General features: G+C 59.2%; 6 protein-coding genes across 6 annotated transcripts; 5 read left to right on the top strand and 1 right to left on the bottom strand.

The window, feature by feature from the left end:
- Window positions 1-1,703: 1,703 nt before the first annotated feature.
- On the top strand, window positions 1,704-3,148 carry THITE_133689 (uncharacterized protein; the record flags this gene model as incomplete). The annotated part of the gene is made up of 5 exons (XM_003648704.1): window positions 1,704-1,821; window positions 2,112-2,379; window positions 2,445-2,456; window positions 2,538-2,988; window positions 3,050-3,148. 5 exons carry the CDS (start codon window positions 1,704-1,706, stop codon window positions 3,146-3,148), a joined length of 948 nt encoding a protein of 315 aa, XP_003648752.1.
- A 51-nt stretch (window positions 3,149-3,199) lies between these two features.
- THITE_2106547 (uncharacterized protein) lies at window positions 3,200-3,826 on the top strand. The gene has a single exon (XM_003648703.1). It carries the CDS (start codon window positions 3,357-3,359, stop codon window positions 3,549-3,551), a length of 195 nt encoding a protein of 64 aa, XP_003648751.1. The 5' UTR covers window positions 3,200-3,356; the 3' UTR covers window positions 3,552-3,826.
- Window positions 3,827-4,588: 762 nt separating this feature from the next.
- Window positions 4,589-6,587, top strand: THITE_2061567 (uncharacterized protein; the record flags this gene model as incomplete). The annotated part of the gene is made up of 2 exons (XM_003648702.1): window positions 4,589-5,047; window positions 5,108-6,587. The coding sequence occupies 2 exons, from the start codon at window positions 4,589-4,591 to the stop codon at window positions 6,191-6,193; spliced, it is 1,545 nt and encodes a 514-aa protein (XP_003648750.1). The 3' UTR covers window positions 6,194-6,587.
- A 1,215-nt stretch (window positions 6,588-7,802) lies between these two features.
- THITE_2106543 (uncharacterized protein) lies at window positions 7,803-10,550 on the top strand. Its single transcript, XM_003648701.1, has 2 exons — window positions 7,803-8,378; window positions 8,434-10,550. The coding sequence occupies exons 1-2, from the start codon at window positions 8,286-8,288 to the stop codon at window positions 10,168-10,170; spliced, it is 1,830 nt and encodes a 609-aa protein (XP_003648749.1). The 5' UTR covers window positions 7,803-8,285; the 3' UTR covers window positions 10,171-10,550.
- A 1,172-nt stretch (window positions 10,551-11,722) lies between these two features.
- Window positions 11,723-15,719, top strand: THITE_2073178 (uncharacterized protein; the record flags this gene model as incomplete). The annotated part of the gene is made up of 9 exons (XM_003648700.1): window positions 11,723-11,825; window positions 11,974-12,263; window positions 12,456-12,695; window positions 12,757-13,071; window positions 13,125-13,195; window positions 13,259-13,395; window positions 13,459-14,319; window positions 14,419-14,759; window positions 15,267-15,719. The coding sequence occupies 9 exons, from the start codon at window positions 11,723-11,725 to the stop codon at window positions 15,717-15,719; spliced, it is 2,811 nt and encodes a 936-aa protein (XP_003648748.1).
- A 406-nt stretch (window positions 15,720-16,125) lies between these two features.
- THITE_2106538 (uncharacterized protein) lies at window positions 16,126-17,591 on the bottom strand. Its single transcript, XM_003648699.1, has 2 exons — window positions 17,157-17,591; window positions 16,126-17,081 (listed from the first exon to the last, which is right to left on the bottom strand). Exons 1-2 carry the CDS (start codon window positions 17,536-17,538, stop codon window positions 16,438-16,440), a joined length of 1,026 nt encoding a protein of 341 aa, XP_003648747.1. The 5' UTR covers window positions 17,539-17,591; the 3' UTR covers window positions 16,126-16,437.
- Window positions 17,592-17,844: the final 253 nt, after the last annotated feature.

Here is a 17,844-nt window from a genome sequence, read left to right as displayed (position 1 = left end):
TCATTGCGCAGTTGGTACGGAGTATTCCGTAGTTACTGCGGACACATCGCACGCTGACACTGACATGGAGTCTTCAAGCAGCCACTCTCCTCGGGCCACCGGCCACCGGGCTCCAAGTAGGCCTTACGGAGGACGTCTGCAGGTCGCCATGAACCGCAGAACGGGGCACGCAGTGGCTGCATTCCTCCCTCCTTCCTTCTCGCCGGCTGTGGTGAGGGGTTCGCAGGCATGCGTTTGGCCGTGCTGCAATGCAACCGAGTGGACGGTGACCACTCGAGCGGTGTCCCCGCTGGCCAGCGGCGGGGGCGGAAAGAGAACCAACTTTTCCCCTCAAACGCCGCTGCATCTGGCCATTCTTGCCATCGATCTTGCAGGGGAGCTGCATACACCGGCTTCAAGCCCGTTGCAGCAATCTTTATCACCAGATGATCAAAAAACAGGGCCAGGTGTACACTAGCTTGCCTCGGCACGACCTGGAACGCAGCGGGAGTCCGACCAGGTCGAAAAAAACAGGATCGGCCATACTGTGAAGGCGGTTTTGGCAAGCCAGGCAGGGTAATTACCTACCTATGTATGTTGAAGTCCACTAGTGTAGTGTAGAGGTGCCTTTGGCCCCATGCTCCGCACCTCTAACGGGACCCACCGACCACCCTTGGATTCAGAATGCTGGATGAGGTGGATGTACAGTACTTATGTACTGTAATGTACTGTGTACAGCACCGATGAGAGTCGACAAGGCGCTGCTGAAAGTTGCGCGCCGCCTCCACGGGCCTGGGACGGGCCGCTGTCATTGGCCCTGGAGCGGGGAGAGCGGAAAGCTCGCACCACAACCTAAGGATCGCTTTCGTCGGTGACCTTCAAGCTCGGCACGTCCACGAAACGTCAATAACGGGGGTGTTTCCTGGAAGCATGCAGCCACTCAGCGCACCTTGCTCCCCGAGCACCCGACCTTACCGCAGCAATTAGTGTATTCCGTACAGTACATACACTACCCTAACTAGTGCGTAAAGACAGCACCCACCGACTCCTGGGCGATCCCACGCAGAATATTGATTCAATGTTATACATAGGTAATCTCAAGGTCCTGGCCACGTAATTTATCTACGCCCATACAGCGCTTACCATGGTACGTTACACTGTAGTGTACTCCGTACTGCGTAATTCGTAGTTGGTGGGTGGCTTGCTCTGGAAACCTTCTCGGCCCCCCTGTAGGTCCTTTGTGCTACCCTTGGCACCGCTTTGGGCACCGCTTTGGGCAACCCACCCAAACCGCTGGGTCTGAGACCCCCCTGGTGTGCCGTGCCCAGGGGCACCCCAGGGATCCGAGCACCAGGCGCACCCTACGGGGGTGCTGCTGACCCAGACTGCCGGGTTCTGTGCTCCCACGGCTGTGGTTTGGTTTCCGAATCCCGCACCACACACAATCTCGTCTGCCCTCTCGGCCCGACGCCTCCTGACATCCGCTGTCGCTCATCTGCTCATTTTTTCCTCCTCTCCCTCTGTGTCTTCCTTCGCCTTGGCTTTTTTTGAAGTGTGCACGCACTGAGCCGCGGTTGTGTTCGCGGCATTGGCTTGCATCCCAGCTCAAACACAGCGCTTCTGTCCTCCCGAACTTACACACAACCGAACAACCGCTGCATCGCACTCGAGTGAGTGACCGGCCCAAGCTGCGCGACCACAGGCACAGCGATTGAGCCTTGTGGATGACTCCGCCAGAATCACTCACCATGTCCTTCCCGTCTGGTGACCGTCCTTTGGACAACTATCAGTTCACCTTCGAGTCGTATCTGACCGACTCTGATCGGATCGAGGCGGATGTATGTGCTGTGCCTCCAACTCGCAAGGCTTTTAAAACCATGGGCTGACCTGCTGCCGCCAGTCACGTCCCCATGATGTGTAGTATGTCGTGCCTCGACTACCGTCCGGGTTCAGAACGACTCAGCGGGGCCAGCCCAACTAACATGCTGCCACAGCGACTCGAAATCGCTCTCAGAGAGCATAGCCAAGTCGCGAGAAGAGCTTGGGAGGACCTACCACTCATACCGCGCCGGCTGTAAGTCTTGCCCGGCACCTTGCCGACTCCTCGCTCCTCATGTTGACAACCCTCGCAGCCTACCACTTCCCCAACGACGTCTCGGAAAATGAGCGCGTCGAGGAGCAGTACGAGATCCTGAAGATGGTCATGGACGGCCGCCTGCATCTTGCTCCCTTCTCCCGCGACCACCCGCCCCGGAAAGTTCTGGACATCGCTACGGGCACTGGCAACTGGGCCATAGAAATGGGCGACTTGTACCCCGAGGCCGAGATCATCGGCACTGACCTCAGCCCTATCCAGCCATCGTTTGTGCCGCCAAACGTCAGATTTTTCGTTGAGGACTCGTACGTATTCCCCTCCGATCGGAGGCCGTCACGGTACCAAGCTAACATAGCACCCTTTTGTTCAGATCTGACGACTGGTGCGTCCCCCCTGGATCTGTTCCCGGCTCTGCCGAGCCCCCTGGGATTCCCGTGGGCATGAAGTCTAACATCTAGCCCAGGGACTACCCCTCCGAGTTCGACTTCATCCACACCCGCATGACCATCTCGTGCTGGTCGGACATGAAGACTCAAATCATCCAGCGCGCCTTCGACCACCTTCGGCCCGGTGGCTGGCTCGAATGCCAGGAAGCCCCGGCCACGATCGATTGTGACGACGGCACCATGCCGGACGACTACGCGTGGCTGCGCTGGTCCCTGGACTTCCAGGCCGTCTCGCGACTCGCTAACAGGCAGAGCGAAATCGGGCCCTACCTCAAGGACTGGATGCGCGAAGTTGGCTTCGTCGACGTGCAAGAGGTCACCTTCAAGCTCCCCCTCAACGGCTGGCCGAAGGACCCGCGCCTCAAGCATATAGGCATGCTGTGGCAGCGAAACCTGCTCGAGGGCGTGAGCGCCTTCAGCCTCGGCATGTTCCACCGTTTCATGGGCAAGAGTGTCGAGGAGATCGAGGTGAGTGCTGAGTGCTTCACGGTTGCCGGCGGGACGCCCACTGACGACGCTCATGCCGCAGCTCTCCCTAGTGGACGTGCGGAAATGCCTGTTCGACCGCAGCGTGCATGCCTACCACAGGCTGTACGTGGTCTTCGGCCGAAAGCCCGAGACCGCCTAGCAGCGCGTCGAGGGGTCTGTGCGATCCGGTACATACCTACCTGTTTGCGTACGATGTATGAACACAAACCGCCCGAGCGGCCACCCGCCAACCGCCTTTAATTACTCCGACCCCTTCAGGAGCCAGGCCACCTCCCGCGCCCGCTCCGGCCCGACCAGCCAACCCCTCCCACACCAAGAACTCATGATCGAAGAACTCAAACCCCGGCATGACCGTCTCCGAAACCAACAGCATCTCATCACCACCACCACCATCATCATCATCACCCACCAAAAACGTCGCCTTTTACCTGGCCGCCTCCACAAGCCGCCGCGCCCTCTCCCCCTTGGCCGCATTCAGCCCGACCACAAAACTCTCCACCCTCCCTCCACCATCCCTATCCCCGCATCCTCCTTGGGCCTGAGTCTGAGTCTTGGCCAGGAATTGGGGCTGGGTCAGGGGCTGGGGCTTGGGGAGGGTGTGGGGGACTGCTTAGTGGTGGCATTGTTTGGTTGCTACGAGAGAGAGGGCTTGGAGTATGTGGGAGGGGAATGCTTCAAAGTGAGAAGAAATGATCAGGTGGTATGAGGAAAGGAGATGGCATACCCTGTCGGTGATAATAATCGGATGATAATAGACGATGTTATCCTAGCTTGCATATCAAGATATATAGACTTCCCTGCAAGGCGCTGCTTCATGGCTTATACGTGGGGGTGAACTGTGGCGTTGCGCTCGTGGTAGATGGGTGATCACGTCTTCCGAGTGCCGTTGCCTCAAGCTCGCATTGCTTACAATTGTTTACATTCGACCCAGTTCATCTCGGCTACCGATTTCACCCCTCCTAAACCGTTGAGTTGAAGCTCTTCATTGCCTTCCGACCTTCGTATAAGCAGGGTATGCCGTCGAACAATTGTGAGACACGCAGACGAAGACGGCCTTGGAAGTGGCTTCGGCCAGAAGATAACACCAGCCAAAGCTGAAATACTGCCGTTGATAAACCACCCTCAGCCCCCCGAGCTCCCCAACAAAGCCTGTCGCGTCCTCAACGGCAGATACGGAACCTCCCGGCAGCACCCTGCAGCATGGAGATTATCCTGACCGAGTTTCCCATACTCACTGTTTCTTTCCCGGAGTTAGTAGTGGACCCCGTTAAGGGCACCTCGCCTCCTCAGGCTCAAGCCCCCTTAATTAAGCCCGTGATATTTCAGGGTGTCCCGTTGCACGCGACACTTATAAGTGTAGTTTGTCGGGAAAGGACCTGGTGCCTGGTCACTGGCAGGTTGTTTGAGCCTGCCTAGAGCGTATCACGTGCGGTTTGCCTGGGGACGGCAGCCACACCCGTGATCCGAAATAGGCAGGTACCCTGCTCTGTTGTGCTTCAAGTTTCTCTTCCTTTCATGAAATCCCAACCCTTCAGATTGCTGCTTGGGTCCGTTTTCTGCTTCGCACTTGACTGCTGTCATGGGCCGAACGCTTGAGATTGCGGGTCAGGGCCCTATCACGCTCGAGGATGCACTAGAGGAAGAATACAACGTCATCAGCCGGCTCTCCTACGGACCAGCCAACGAGAAGCTCTATCGCGAGCTGTGGGAAGAGCGGTCTTCCATCGAAGCCCTGACCAGGCATCATTTAGGGCTATCCAAGCGAGACTCCTGCAAGGTGCTGCCGCCAGCCAGCTGGATCCGTGGCGCCTTCAATGTTTGCGTCTTTGTCGACGTGCGGCGTGCCGTGCATCATGGCTCATCCGAGCGGGTCGTCTTCCGTTGCCCCCTGCCGCACAAGCTGGCCGAGGCCAGATACCCCGGCAGTATAGACGAGAAGCTGAGCTGCGAGGTCGGCGCGCACATCTGGGTGGAGGAGCATTGCCCGGAGATCCGCACTCCTCACCTCTTCGGTTTTGGTTTCTCGGACGGCCGCCACGTGAGTAAAGCCTCCCTTGAGGCTTGATGATAAACGCGGCTTCCCTGCTAACCGCGCCAGTTTACTCATACGAGACACGTCTCGTTCTTTGTGCGCACCGTCCATCGGTTCTGGCGGGCTGTCTATCAGCTCTTCCGATTTCCGCTGCTCTCCCGCTTTGTCAGGAACCCGCCCCGCCAATCCCTGTCTTCGGCGTATATGGTCTTGGAGTATCTGGGTCCCGAAACCGGCCAGACACTTTCGAAGACTTTCGACGCCTACCGAGGAGACAAGCCGCGGCGAGGAAGATTGTTCAAGGGCATAGCCCGGATCATGCTTTCACTGGCGCGTTTGCCTCAGCCGCGAATCGGATCCTTCCAGTTCCATGACGACGGCACAATAACGCTGACGAACCGGCCTCTCTCGTGTTCGGTCATGATCTTGGAGAACGAGGGCGCAACCAGGACCATGCAGAGTGGCGAGACGTACAACTGTACCGACGCCTTCGTGTCCGACATGCTCACGTTTCATGATCACCGCTTTCTGAGCCAACCAAACGCTGTCTTCGACGAGAACGACTGCTACACCCAGATGGCGGTCAAGACGCTCCTACGGGTGTTGTCGCACGCGCACATCAAACGAGAGCTCCGCAACGGGCCGTTCCCGCTACAGCTTACAGATTTGCATGCGAGCAATATCTTCGTCGACGACCAGTGGAACGTCACCGGCCTGATAGACCTGGAATGGCTGTGCGCTCTGCCAGCCGAGATGCTCGATGTGCCGTACTGGCTAACCGGCTGTGCCATTGACGAGATCAAGGGGGAAAAACTTGCCCACTTCGATGAGGTGCGACAGGAGTTCATGCGGATATTCGAAGAGGAGGCCCAGACCGCCAAGTCAACGACTCAGGCAGGACACAACCTGGATCTCGGAAAAATCATGCAAGACGTGTGGGAATCAAAAGGAGTGTGGTTCTGGCATTGCCTCTCGTCTGTCAATGCTATGTATCTCCTTCTCGAGGCTCATTTCTTCCCATCGCTATCCCTCGAAGCCGACAAGCTCATCTCGAAGTTTTGGTGTCAGGACCCGGAGGATGTTGTGAGGAAAAAGCTCGCTGACAAAAGAGCGTACGACGAGGAGCTTCGAAGCTTGTTTCATAATGAGTGATTGTGGAGATGTCGAACGGCGTCCAAATGCCGGCAATGGTGGAATAGAAGCAAGTAGGCGTAGCGCGTGGGCGCTGTGGGTTGTTGTACGCCCCTCGGCAATCTGTCCTCTACCGAGCCAAGTCGATCCTTCAGCGGTCTCCTTCGTTCTTCTTTTCATCTTCTCCCTCTTTCTCCTTGTTCTCCTTCTTCCGCTGTCTCTTCTCTCGGGCTCGCTGGCCAGAAGAGATGACAGCAGCCATGTCCTGCGCATTCCCCTTCACGGCGACGTCCGCATCCTCCACCACACCACTGTATTCCCCGGAAGAGTGGCCGTCCTTCACGTCCTCGGGCATTTTCCCTTTTTCCTCCCGCACAACTGTGAATGGGATGGGCCGGTCTCAGGAGGTGCTAGCAAAACGCTGGAAACTCTGACAAGAAAGAGCCGGCGAATCGAAGGAGTTGATGGGGTTCACGTTTGCAGAGGGAAGGCTCGCCGCACGAGGTAACGCCGCCAAACACCACGGCAGTTTGCCGCACCCGCTGGAGGCTCAGAGACCAGAGACAGGTCATATACTCACCCAGCCCGCGGCAGAAAGTTGTTGGCACCAGTTGGTTGCCTGCATGGTGCACTTTGCCATTCGCCGCCTTCCTCTTGCATGGTGAGTGCAGCTCCAGGCAGCCGCTGGCAGCCTGATGCAAATGGAGAGATGCGGACGAAACGGCTTGCCTCGCAGGCTGGGGCTCTCGCTCGCGAGAGCTTGAGATCCAATCAGGACAGAATTGGCTTACAAGCCGGGCGTACTGCGGTAGAAATGTCATCGCCGAACCCCGCACCAGTGAGAGAGCTTTGCATGTTGGATCTTGTCTCGGTTTCTCCAGACTTGGTCAGCGGTAGACCTTGGTTCCGAATCCCTCCTTGCCCGATTTAGAGTGAGGTAACCGGCTGGTTGGAAACGGGTTTGAAGCAGTGGTTAGGGAGTGGGATCCCCAAAAGGAATAAGGGGTTGAGACAAAGGACATCAGTTAGCCATTGAGCCATTGGATCGTCTAACTGCCTTGGTTACGTCAAGCAGAACATCTGGCGATAAGATAGTCCTGGAGTGTTGGAATTCGCCCAATGAACGAAACACCGGGGTGCCCAGTTGATGTAGAGAGTGTACGAATCACGGAGGAAGTACACCACCTTGGTGGAAACTCCAATGCGCTCGACTTGGCAAAGTGCCAAGCAACGCGCTGCTGCCCATGGAGGGTCGCGCTGCGCTAAAAGCGTCTAGACTGCTGCAAGTCTTCAGGAGAACTGGACCTAAGGATTCGACAGATGGTTCCCCGCAACCCTGCAAAAGGGACTCGGCCCGTCGAGCCTTCTTGCTGCGAAGATAACTGTTGTATTGTTGTCTTTGGGCTGTATGTAGATTGCCTACGTACTCCCAGATACTTAGCTAGGAAGATCCGTAAGTTAGGCAGGCCCTACATGTGAAGTTGTGAGATGGTGAATGAACAGGCAAACCGCCCGCAAAGCGTGCAGCCAGGATTCCGGGCGCTTGGGTCTCCAAGTTAAAACCGGGCTCGCGGCAGGCGCCGTCGCCTCATTAAATTGCACCCCTCTTCCCCGGTGCAACCCCTGACCCCCGGCCACATTTGTCGTGTAGCTACTGGACGGGAAGGTGGGACAGTCGCCGTTCGCCCCAAACCTCCGATCATCACACAACGGGACTCGTGACTTTTCTTTGCCTTCGATGACAGCCTACCTAGGTGATGATACATCACCGCTGCACGCACCATGTCCGCAGCTCTAAGCAAGCGCCAGCAGGCTCGCAACGAAAAGGTTCTGCAAGACCTCCTTCACAACGTTGCTGGAAACAACTTCTGCGCCGACTGTCAAGCACGGAATCCTGGTCAGTGGCCGCTTCTGACAAATGCCCTGCGCGAACATCGTGGGACTAACAACACCTCGGTTCTTCAGGGTGGGCATCATGGAGCGTACGTGTGCCGAGTTTCCACTTCGAACCTCACATCTGAACGACGACTTGCCGAATCCAATGTCACTACTGCATGCACGTTGGACGGGATATGCTGACGCTGTTGTGTCGTAGTTGGGCATCTTCCTCTGCATGCGATGCGCCACCATCCACCGCAAGCTGGGCACCCACGTGTCCAAGGTGAAGTCGCTGAGCATGGATAGCTGGACCAATGAGCAGGTCGATGTATGTTTCCCCGTCGTCGTTGTGGCTAGCCGCGTTGAGCTGACGCCTTGCGAAGAACATGAGGAAGGTCGGCAATGTTATTTCCAACAAGCTGTACAACCCGGAGAACAAGAAGCCACCCGTCCCAATAGACGCCGACGAAGCCGACAGCGCCATGGAGCGATTCATCCGACAAAAATATGTTAGCCGCACTCTCTCCACAAACAAGAAGCACGCCGGAGGCAGCGACTTGGACGACACCCCTCCCCCGCTCCCTCCCAAGACTCCTCCTAGTCGCTTCGGGCTCCGATCCGCTTCTTCGATATTCCCGCTCGGTTCCAAGGCTAAGAAAGCGCACGAGCCGACCAGCCCGCGAAACCCGCGAGACTCGCGAGAACACCCACCCCAGCCGCCGCCCCGGACCACATCCGCTGGGGCGTTCGGTGCGAGCATCAATCGCGACCGCGGAGATGGAGAGAGCACAGAGCAGAAGTTGGCTAAACTGCGCGATATGGGCTTTGCGGATGACCACAGGAATTCGATGGTGCTGAAAGGAGTGGGCGGAAATCTGGAGAAGGCGGTAGAGGCGTTGGTCCGGCTCGGGGAGGGGAGTGGCAGGCCGCCCACGCTCTTGACGCCTGCGAGAGCCGCGACGATGCCGGCAACAAGAAGCTTGACGCCCAGCGCAGGCTCCGAGACCTCTCGTGCGCGACCTGTCAGTCCTGCTAGCACGAATCCCTTCGACATGCTCGAAACGCCGCCGCCGCCGCAGCCTCTCTCTTCGCAGTCGACGGGAACGTTACAGACCAAAAATCCATATGTATCCACGAATCCGTTTGGCGCCCCGCAGCAGACGCCGGCAGCGCTCGACCTGGCCTTTCAGAACATGTCTCTGGCGCCACCATCCCAACCTCTGTTCCCGCACCACACGGGTGGCCTTGTCGCCCAGCAGCCCTACCAACCACCGATGACAGCTCCTCTGACAGCTCCGTTGACCCCCCCAGCACAAGGTTACGCGGCAGTAGGGGTGAACGGGAACCAGACATACGGCACCGCAGCACAGCTGGCCGGGGCTACCTACAACCCGTTTTTCACAGCGCAGCCGGCACAACAGCCGCTGTCCATCAACACCGCCCAGTTCGGCGGCAGCTTGAGCAGTAACCCCTTTGCGCGGTCACCAACGCGAATCCAGTCACCGAGCCTCTCGCAAATTCCAGAACAGACGCAACAAAACGTCTACACGCAGCCAGTGCAACCGCAGGCGACCAATCCCTTCTTCGCCCCCACGACATCGGCGCCGCAACAACTATACGCAGGCCAGATGCAGCTGCCCCCGCAAGCAGGCCTGGCGCCGCAGATGACCGGCTACTCGCAGCAGTTACAGCAGCCGCCGCCTCGGGCCGATAAAGCATCGATTATGGCGTTGTACAACTACCCGCAGTTGGCACCGAACAAAAACTCGACGCAGACTCCGTTCCAGGCCAGCACAGACGCCGAACTAACCACCACGCCCGCTCAGACGCCCAGTTCGCTCTTCCCTCCACAAACGTTCCCCCAGCAGCAGCAGCAGCAGCAGCAGCCACAACAACAGCAGTCCCACCCCCATCAGCCGCAATCGCAGCCGACCTCCGTCAGCCCCGCCGCGGGGAGCAAAAACCCGTTTGCAGGCGCTGGGGCCGCCGGGCGGCTCGCGGATGCGACGCCGAAGCACAACGTCAGCCGCGAGAGCATGATGGCGCTGGGGCTGGAGTGGTCGAACGGGCGGCATAGTCCGGACGCGTTTGCGAGTCTTAGCGCGAGGGATACACGCTGATTTTGGGGTTTGTATGTGTGTCTCGCTTTGGTGTGGTTTACCTTAAGCTTAGTGAGGGAATGTATTTCCTGTATCTACATACGTGTTTTGGGTTGGTTGGCGGCTCCGCGCGTAGGCAGGTTTTTTTGTATGTACCTAGCTGCAGCCTCAGGATGGATAGTAGTTAACGGTACATATTTTGTCTCTGTCATGTTTTGTCTCTGTCTCTGTGGTGCCTGTGGGCCTCGCGTTGAGCGTCTGCAGAGCAGGGGGATATTCATGAGCCGAACGTGAGATGTGATTTGTAAACCCGTGGCCCGGGATCCCAACAGGGATTGTGTGTGGACTTGTAAAGTGCCATCGGGGAATCAACTTGGTGCTTACTCTGCACCTCATAACGAGGTAGCTGGTTGGTGAACGGGGTGATGGGCAACGGACAGGGGTGCCTTTGACTGATCAAAGTGTAAATTTGAATTACCTATCTAGGTAGGTAACCAACATTAAGCGCCTACCAACCTCCACTACCTACTCCGTACCTAGCAAGAACTCACTCTTTAACCCGCCGGATTTTACTGTGTAGACTATTCTCGTCCTGAAGCGCTGATGATCAGCTTGTTCTCGTGCTCGTCAGGAGCCATGAAGGTGATTAATGTCAACATCAACATTACTTCGTCGTTCATACCACAGTACACTTCACTACCTTCGCGGCTGGATGGCGAAAGCGAGGCAGACGCCGAGGGCTGAGCCAAACCCCGATGCCACCCACCCACTCACGCGCTCGCTCGCCCGATCCTGCGCCTCCAGGCTGCCGTTCAGCCCTGCCCCCTGCGAACCACTGGGGAGCCAGGAGAGAGCATCTCCTTTTTGCGTGCTGGCCGCTGAGGCGCAGACACGCGACGCACACACCTGACACACCTGACGCCTGACGGACAAGCGCGGATTGTGGTTCCGTTCCTTTGGAGAGGTGGATTGCATCCTGGTTTGGGAAGTCCCGTCGGGCGGTTGGACAGAACCTGTAGTATGGAGTACAGATTACGCTACTGTGGACGGAGTAAGCGGCTCCTGTGGCACCCCTGGTGGCAGGCCGTCGGTTGATCATGGCACGCTGCTTGGCGGGGCGCATGCGGGGTTAACTTGTTGGAAGAGCACAAGGGTGGTGGTTGGTGTCTTAGACCACTGCTTGACTGTGACGGTGCCAAGATGATTTGGCGCCGTGGTTGCCTGCGGCTGATGGTGGCGTGCATGCGTGGCCGTCCACTGGCGTGGTGGTCGGTGTTACCTTGCGAAGGTAGTATATACCAACCCTGTGCAGCCGCACGAGACGAGGCTGGGAGTTTCTTCTCTTCCTCTCTCATTCTGTCTCGTCTGCTCCTTTTGCTGCTTGAGGAGGCGGTGAGAGGCTTGTATCTTGCGTGTTTTTCGACCCGAGAGTCGCAGTGGAACCGAAAGCTTGCTGTTGTTGCTGTTCGCGTGCTAGAACGGAAGCACCTTCAGCGGTCATCAGCTTCAGATGTCTGTGTTTGGGGATGGTCCCCCCGGCGGCCGTGGGCCGGGCAGGCTCATGATGGCCGAGATGCCTGTGGTGCTCCAAGGAGCTGCCACGGAAGTGCAGCTGACACCGCAGAAGAAGGTGGACGAGTTCTGGCGCAAGTTCACCACCAAAGCGCCCGGAAAGGGTAGGTGCACCCCAACCACCACCTAGGCAGCCGTGATTGCATCAAGTGTCACCCGACACCAGCACAACAGCCACAACCCCGCCAGGGAATGAATGGATCGCACTGGAATGAGAGAAGATAGAACGACTCCCCACTGACCACCCTCCAGCAACAACCGTCCTCCCCAAGAACGAGCTCGCGGAGCGTCTAGCCAAGCGCGCCGCGGCCAAGGACCGCGCCGGCGGCAGCACCAAGAAAACCACCACCTCGTACGAGGAGGCCGCCGCGCTGTGCCGAGCCAAGGTCGAGCAGATCGTCGCCGAGTGCCGCCGCGTCAACCAGAAGTACAGCGACCCGCACTTCGACCTCGACTTCGACCTGCGCTCAGGCCGCCGTGACTGTCTGGAGTCGCTGAGCAACGTGAAGGACGACTACAGCTCCGACGACGACGACAGCTCGGTGGGTTCGCGGTCCCGCTCGCCGTCGAGGCGCCGCCGGCGGGCGTCTCGCCGCGGCCGGGGCGGGGGTCTGCAGGGTGCTGGTCCGGATGGCCCCGGCGGTGGTGATGATGATGGTGGTGGTGGCGGCGGCGGCGGCCGGAACAGGAACCGCCTCCGCGGCCGCTGGCCGGGCAGCGAATTCTGCCCCAAGTCGGTCAAGCGGGTGGGCGAGATCTTTGACGACCCCAAGTTCTACATCGACGGGCCCACCGCGAACGATGTGCGCCAGGGCAACGACGGCGATTGCTGGCTGATGGCGGCGCTGTGCACGCTCAGCAACAAGCCGGGCCTGATCGAGCGGGTCTGCGTCGCGCGGAACGAGGACGTCGGTGTGTACGGGTTTGTGTTCCACCGCGATGGCGAGTGGTTCAGCGAGATCATCGATGACAAGGTTTGTGCTGGCTGGCCCGGAGCGAAAGTGTGATGGCGACGGTGCTGACCGTTGGATGTAGCTCTATCTCATCAAGCCCGACTACGACGAGGCGCGCATGGGCAAGCGCGCGAACATCGACCGCGCCCTGTGGGAGCAGATTGACCGGCCGGACTCCGAGGAGGATTACCGGAAGGCTTACCAGTCGAACAGCGCTGCGTTGTACTTTGCCCAGTGCGAGCACCCGAACGAGACGTGGCTGCCGCTGCTGGAGAAGGCCTATGCTAAGGCCCACGGAGACTATGCCGCCATCGAGGGCGGGTTCACCGGCGAGGGCATTGAGGACCTGACTGGCGGCGTTACCACCGAGCTGTTTACGAATGACATACTGGATAAGGTGGGCTCCTTTGCTGTTCGGCAGGCAGGATAGACAGCTAACTGTGAATCTAGGAGTATTTCTGGAAGGAAGAGCTCATGAAGGTCAACCAGGACTTTTTGTTCGGCTGCTCAACCGGTCTTTGGTAGGTTAATATTGATTGATTCGGTGAAGGGACTGAGCTGGATGGGCTGACGTTCTTGATCAGGGGCCTCGGCTACGGGGAACGAAAGGGTATCCAAGAAGGCCACGCCTACTCGGTCATGCGGGCCGTTGAGATTGACGGACAGCGGCTTCTCCTTCTCAAGAACCCATGGGGCAAGGGCGAGTGGACAGGTGCCTGGAGTATGTGCAAGACCACCTATGACTTCTTCATCCTCCGGCGTCATCCGCTGACTGAATCGCTAGGTGACGGCTCCAAGGAATGGACACCGGAATGGCTGACAAAGCTCAACCACCGGTTCGGCGACGACGGAGCATTCTGGATCTCGTATAAGGATCTGTTGCGCAAGTACCAGACCTTCGATCGCACGAGGCTCTTCGGACCCGAGTGGAAGGTCACATCCACCTGGACGACACTCAACGTCTCATGGGCCCTCGAATACCACGATACGAAGTTCTCGTTCACACTCGCGAAACCCGGCCCTGTGGTTATCGTTCTCTCGCAGCTCGACGACCGCTACTTCCGCGGCCTGGAGGGCCAGTACGTTTTCGGCCTTGGATTCCGGGTTCACAAGGCCGGCGAAGACGATTACCTGGTCCGCACTCATACCAGTTACAGAGTAAACCGGTCTTGCAATGTCGAGCTCGATCTTGAGGCCGGCGAGTACACAGTTCTCATCAGGATTGACGCGGAGCGCATCGAGGGGATTCTGCCACCCGAGGAGGTTGTGCGGCGAAACGCGAAGCAGCGTCGCGACAAGCTGCTTCGCATCGGCCTCGCATATGACCTGGCCCACAGCAAAGCCAGGATCGTCGAGACGCCCGAGGAAAAGACCGCGAGGGAGGCGTACGAGAAACGGAAGAAAGAGAAGCGCCGGAGTCAGATACGGAAGGCGGTTATGGAGGAGAAGCACAAGAGGCATTATATCAAACGCAAGGAATGGGAGGCCCAGCGTAAGGAGAACGCGTGGAAGAAAGAGCTCAGACGGAAACGGGCCGAGAAGCGGGAAGCCAAGAGAAAAGCAGCCGAGGAGGAAGCAAAGCGCAAGGAAGAAGAAGCAGACAATAAAGAGGAGACACCGACGGCCGCTCAAGAAGAGAACCAAGGTGGCGGGGAAAACGAGTCCAAGAACACGAGCGGGAACAAGACCGAGTCCGAGGTTCCCCAGAAGAACGGAGGCGAAGGCCCGAAAGAGTCGCCTGCAGCTGAGGAACAGGCCAGTGCTGGGGTGTGCGAGCCGGGGGCTTCCGGCGCTCAAGAGGACGAGTCGCAGCCCAAAGTCCACGGTAAACAGGCTGAGACCGAGGCCTTAGCCGGGGAAGGGTCTGATGCCGCAGAAAACACCCCTCCTTCTTCAACCACAGACGTCCCCGTACCGGCCGCCGCTGAAGGCGGACAAAAGCCCGAGGCCGCCGAGAAAGTTGACCAGGGTGGCCAAAACCCAGCATCAGAAGCCCCAGTGCCCGCTCCACCTAAGGGAAACGTTCAGGACGCGACGAGCAAGAAGACCGATGCGCCCGCACAGCCTGGAGTCAGGGTCCCTCAGGTCCACCCGCGGGAAGAAACACAAACACCAACCGACGCCGCATCGAACGCCGAGAGCGGCGGTGACTCAGCCGGCCCGAACGCAATGTTCAAAGAAAGGGTCAGGGCCGCGCTTGAGGTTGTTTCCAGCTTTAAGAAGGAGCTCGAGGGTCTGCTTGGCGACGGCGCGACTGATCCCGAGGATGGGAATTCCGCTGACGAGGGGGACTACCCCGACGAGGAAGACGGCCCCGACCCATGCGCCCCTCCTCACCATGGTCGCCAGCACCACCGCCACCATCCGCGCCACCCGCCCGGCCCTCCGGGCCCTCCGGGCCCTCCCGGACGTCCCCGTTCACCTGGCTTCCGTGGGCCTCCCGGCATCCGTGGGCCTCCCGGACGTCCCCGTTCACCGGGCTTCCGTGGTCCTCCTGGCTTCCGTGGCCCACCCGGCTTCCGCGGTCCTCCCGGCTTCCGCGGGCCCTCCCCGCCGCCGCCGCCGCGCAGCGGTTTCGGCTCGGGCTGCGAGTCCGCAGACGAAGACGACGACGACATCTCGGACATCTGCAGCATCCGCAGCGTGTCGGACATCACGGACCGCGAGCTGGACCTGATCGTCAAGGAGAACGAGAGCCGGCCGCCGCCCCCTCCGCCGCGCATGTCGGGCCCGCCGCCCCCGCAGCGGCCCGACGAGTTCGAGAGAGACCCGTGGAACGCGGTCGCGGTGGTCGGGCTGAGGATCTACTACAAGGTGGCGGAGGAGGATAAGGACGCCGAGGGCCTGGTTACGCTGCGGGTTGTGCGGCCGAATCGGTGGGAGTTGATGAGCGATGATGAGGAGAGCGGGGGGGATGGGGAGGGCGGCGAGGATGGGGAGAAGGAGACCGCGGAGGAGGGGAAGGCCGAGGGCGAGGGGCTCAATGAGTCGTTGGTGTTGGATGTCGATGATAGTGCCAAGGACGCTATGGTGAAGGGCGGCTGAGGGAGGGAGGCGGCTCAGGGTGTCTGACGAAACTGGCGGGATCTACTTGCTGCATCCACGGGATGGATGGGACTGGTGAGAGAGGAGGATTCGGCTATTGGATATGTTGGCAAGTTGATGCTTTTGGATATGCAGGTAAGTTGATGCCTGTCTTGGAGAGTGTACAAGCCAGATTGTTCGTTGCGCTCGGGGCGGTGCCCGCGGGCCGCATTCGTTTCGTTCAATGGCAACTTTTACCCACCAAATCACATAACCTCTCTAGTCTGTTTGAAGCTTCCAGAGTCTCTGGGAACCGGCCTGTCGTCGAGGGTGACAAGCTCCTCACCCAGATAGAATGTGAGGGCAGAAAGCCCGCCAACCGGCGCTTGGCATAGCAGCCCGTATTTATCAATATCGCCCTAGTCAGCTAGGTAGGTTTCGGCTGTGTAGTCGTTTTTTTGTTCGTTTATGCTCTGCCTGGCCGACTTCCGTCTGCTGTCCCTCACTTCAAACTCAAAATAAGTTGTACAGTCTCCCTCGTTGTATGTACGTAACCCGGGTATCACTGCAAATGAACACGGCCTTGCGGTATACCCGCACAACCCATCCCATCCCAAATGTCGGGCCCGAATGACACCCACGCGCCTTACGCCGCCCCATCAAAAACCGGACCTGTCGATGCAAAACCCCATAGCGATACCATGCCTTCCCAGCCTACCCAACCAACAAAGCACAACACTCAAAACCTCTCCAACAACAACCCCACCTTCCGCCGCTCCTCAGCCTCCACGTCCCCAACCGTCCCTCCGCGCTCTCCCCCGCCTCCTCCTGCCCTAGCTGCTCCATCACCACCCGAAGAAGAAGAAATGCCCGCCAACTCCCCATTCTCGCCACCACCTCGGCGGTCGCGCCCGCCTTGCCCCGCGCCCCCCGCCGGCTCGGCTTCAGCCTCGGCCTCAGCCTCGGCCTCAGCCGCCTCCCTCAACCTCCCCACGCGCCCGCCCACGCGGGCAAGCAGCATGCGCATGCGCGACAGCTCGGCCTCGATCGCGCCGTTGCGCGTGATTAGGTTGTCTTGCACGCTGCTGCCGCCGCCACCGCCGCTGCTGCTGCTGGTGCTGGGATCGTCGGCGTTGTTAAGAGAGCCCTGGGTTGGGGAAGGCGGGGAAGGGGAGAAGGGCTCCAGCAGGGCTTGCATGCGCCGCAGGCGGGCGACGCGCGCGGCGGCCTGCTGCTTGCGCTGCGCGAGGGCGTGCAGGTCGGCTGCGAGGGCGGCGTAGCGCTGCGTTTCTGGGGTGGGGGCTGGTGGTGGTGGTCCGTCGCCGGCGTTGGCGTCGGCGTCGGCCCATTGGAGGGGGAGGGTGGCGATCACGGAGGGGTTGGCTGCCGGGTTTTGTGCGGGTTAGCTGGGTGAGTGTGCGTGGGAGGATAAATGAATGAAGGAGAATGGCGACGCACCCAGATCGGCGCCCAGGTTTAGCGCCTCTGCTGCTTCCCCTTCCTCGTCGCCATCATCCCCGGAGCGGTCCCGTGCGCTGGCGGCCTCGGCGGCGTTCCAGTACAGCTGGTCGATCTGCTCGGCGACGTGGCGCGTGGCCTGCGGGGCGTAGACGCGGCGGGCGTGCTGCTGCAGGCGGTGGTTGAGCTTGAAGAGGGCATCATCAATGGCCTTGTCGGGCAAGGGGGGGTTGGTCTCATCCGACGTCTCATTGTTGGTGTTAGTTGAGCTGTTGTTGTTGCGCCAGGCGCGGGTCGGCGCGAGGGGCTGTGAGAGGAGGCGTGTTTGCGTCGTGAGGAAGGACTGTTTGAGGGAGACGACCGTGGGCGGGGTTGGTGCCATTTTCGCCTTTGCGGCTTGTCCAAGGTTTGATCATTGATGAAGGTGAGTTTGTGGTGTAAGTGAGAGTGAGGTGTGCGGGTACGGAATGCTCCGCGTACACTGGGCCGGGGCCCGGTTATGGCTAAAGAGGTCCCGCCAAGACTAATTTCGGAGACTGCCGCTTACAAGTATTTACAATCGCCACGGGGTGAGCGGCAATCGCTACGGGGTGAGCGGGGCCGCGACGACTTCGAGCAACATCAACAACGAACAATCGTAAAGACTCGTCGCAACAACTTCATAAAACCTCAACCAAATTAAAAAAAA

Source organism: Thermothielavioides terrestris, chromosome 1, assembly GCF_000226115.1.
Source record: "Thermothielavioides terrestris NRRL 8126 chromosome 1, complete sequence".
Lineage (NCBI taxonomy): Eukaryota > Fungi > Ascomycota > Sordariomycetes > Sordariales > Chaetomiaceae > Thermothielavioides > Thermothielavioides terrestris.
The sequence above is the reverse complement of the archived record's forward strand: the minus strand, read 5'-3'. Positions and strand labels throughout refer to the sequence as shown.

What these genes read in the sequence shown, in the direction of transcription:
- THITE_2106538 (XM_003648699.1), bottom strand. Translation starts at nt 17,538, where the DNA reads ATGGCACCAACCCCGCCCACGGTCGTCTCCCTCAAACAGTCCTTCCTC. An exon ending in AAACCTGGGCGCCGATCTGG is followed by an intron (nt 17,082 to 17,156) that starts GTGCGTCGCCAT and finishes AAAACCCGGCAG; the next exon opens with CCAACCCCTCCGTGATCGCC.
- THITE_2106543 (XM_003648701.1), top strand. Translation starts at nt 8,286, where the DNA reads ATGCGATGCGCCACCATCCACCGCAAGCTGGGCACCCACGTGTCCAAG. An exon ending in GGACCAATGAGCAGGTCGAT is followed by an intron (nt 8,379 to 8,433) that starts GTATGTTTCCCC and finishes CGCCTTGCGAAG; the next exon opens with AACATGAGGAAGGTCGGCAA.
- THITE_2106547 (XM_003648703.1), top strand. Translation starts at nt 3,357, where the DNA reads ATGACCGTCTCCGAAACCAACAGCATCTCATCACCACCACCACCATCA.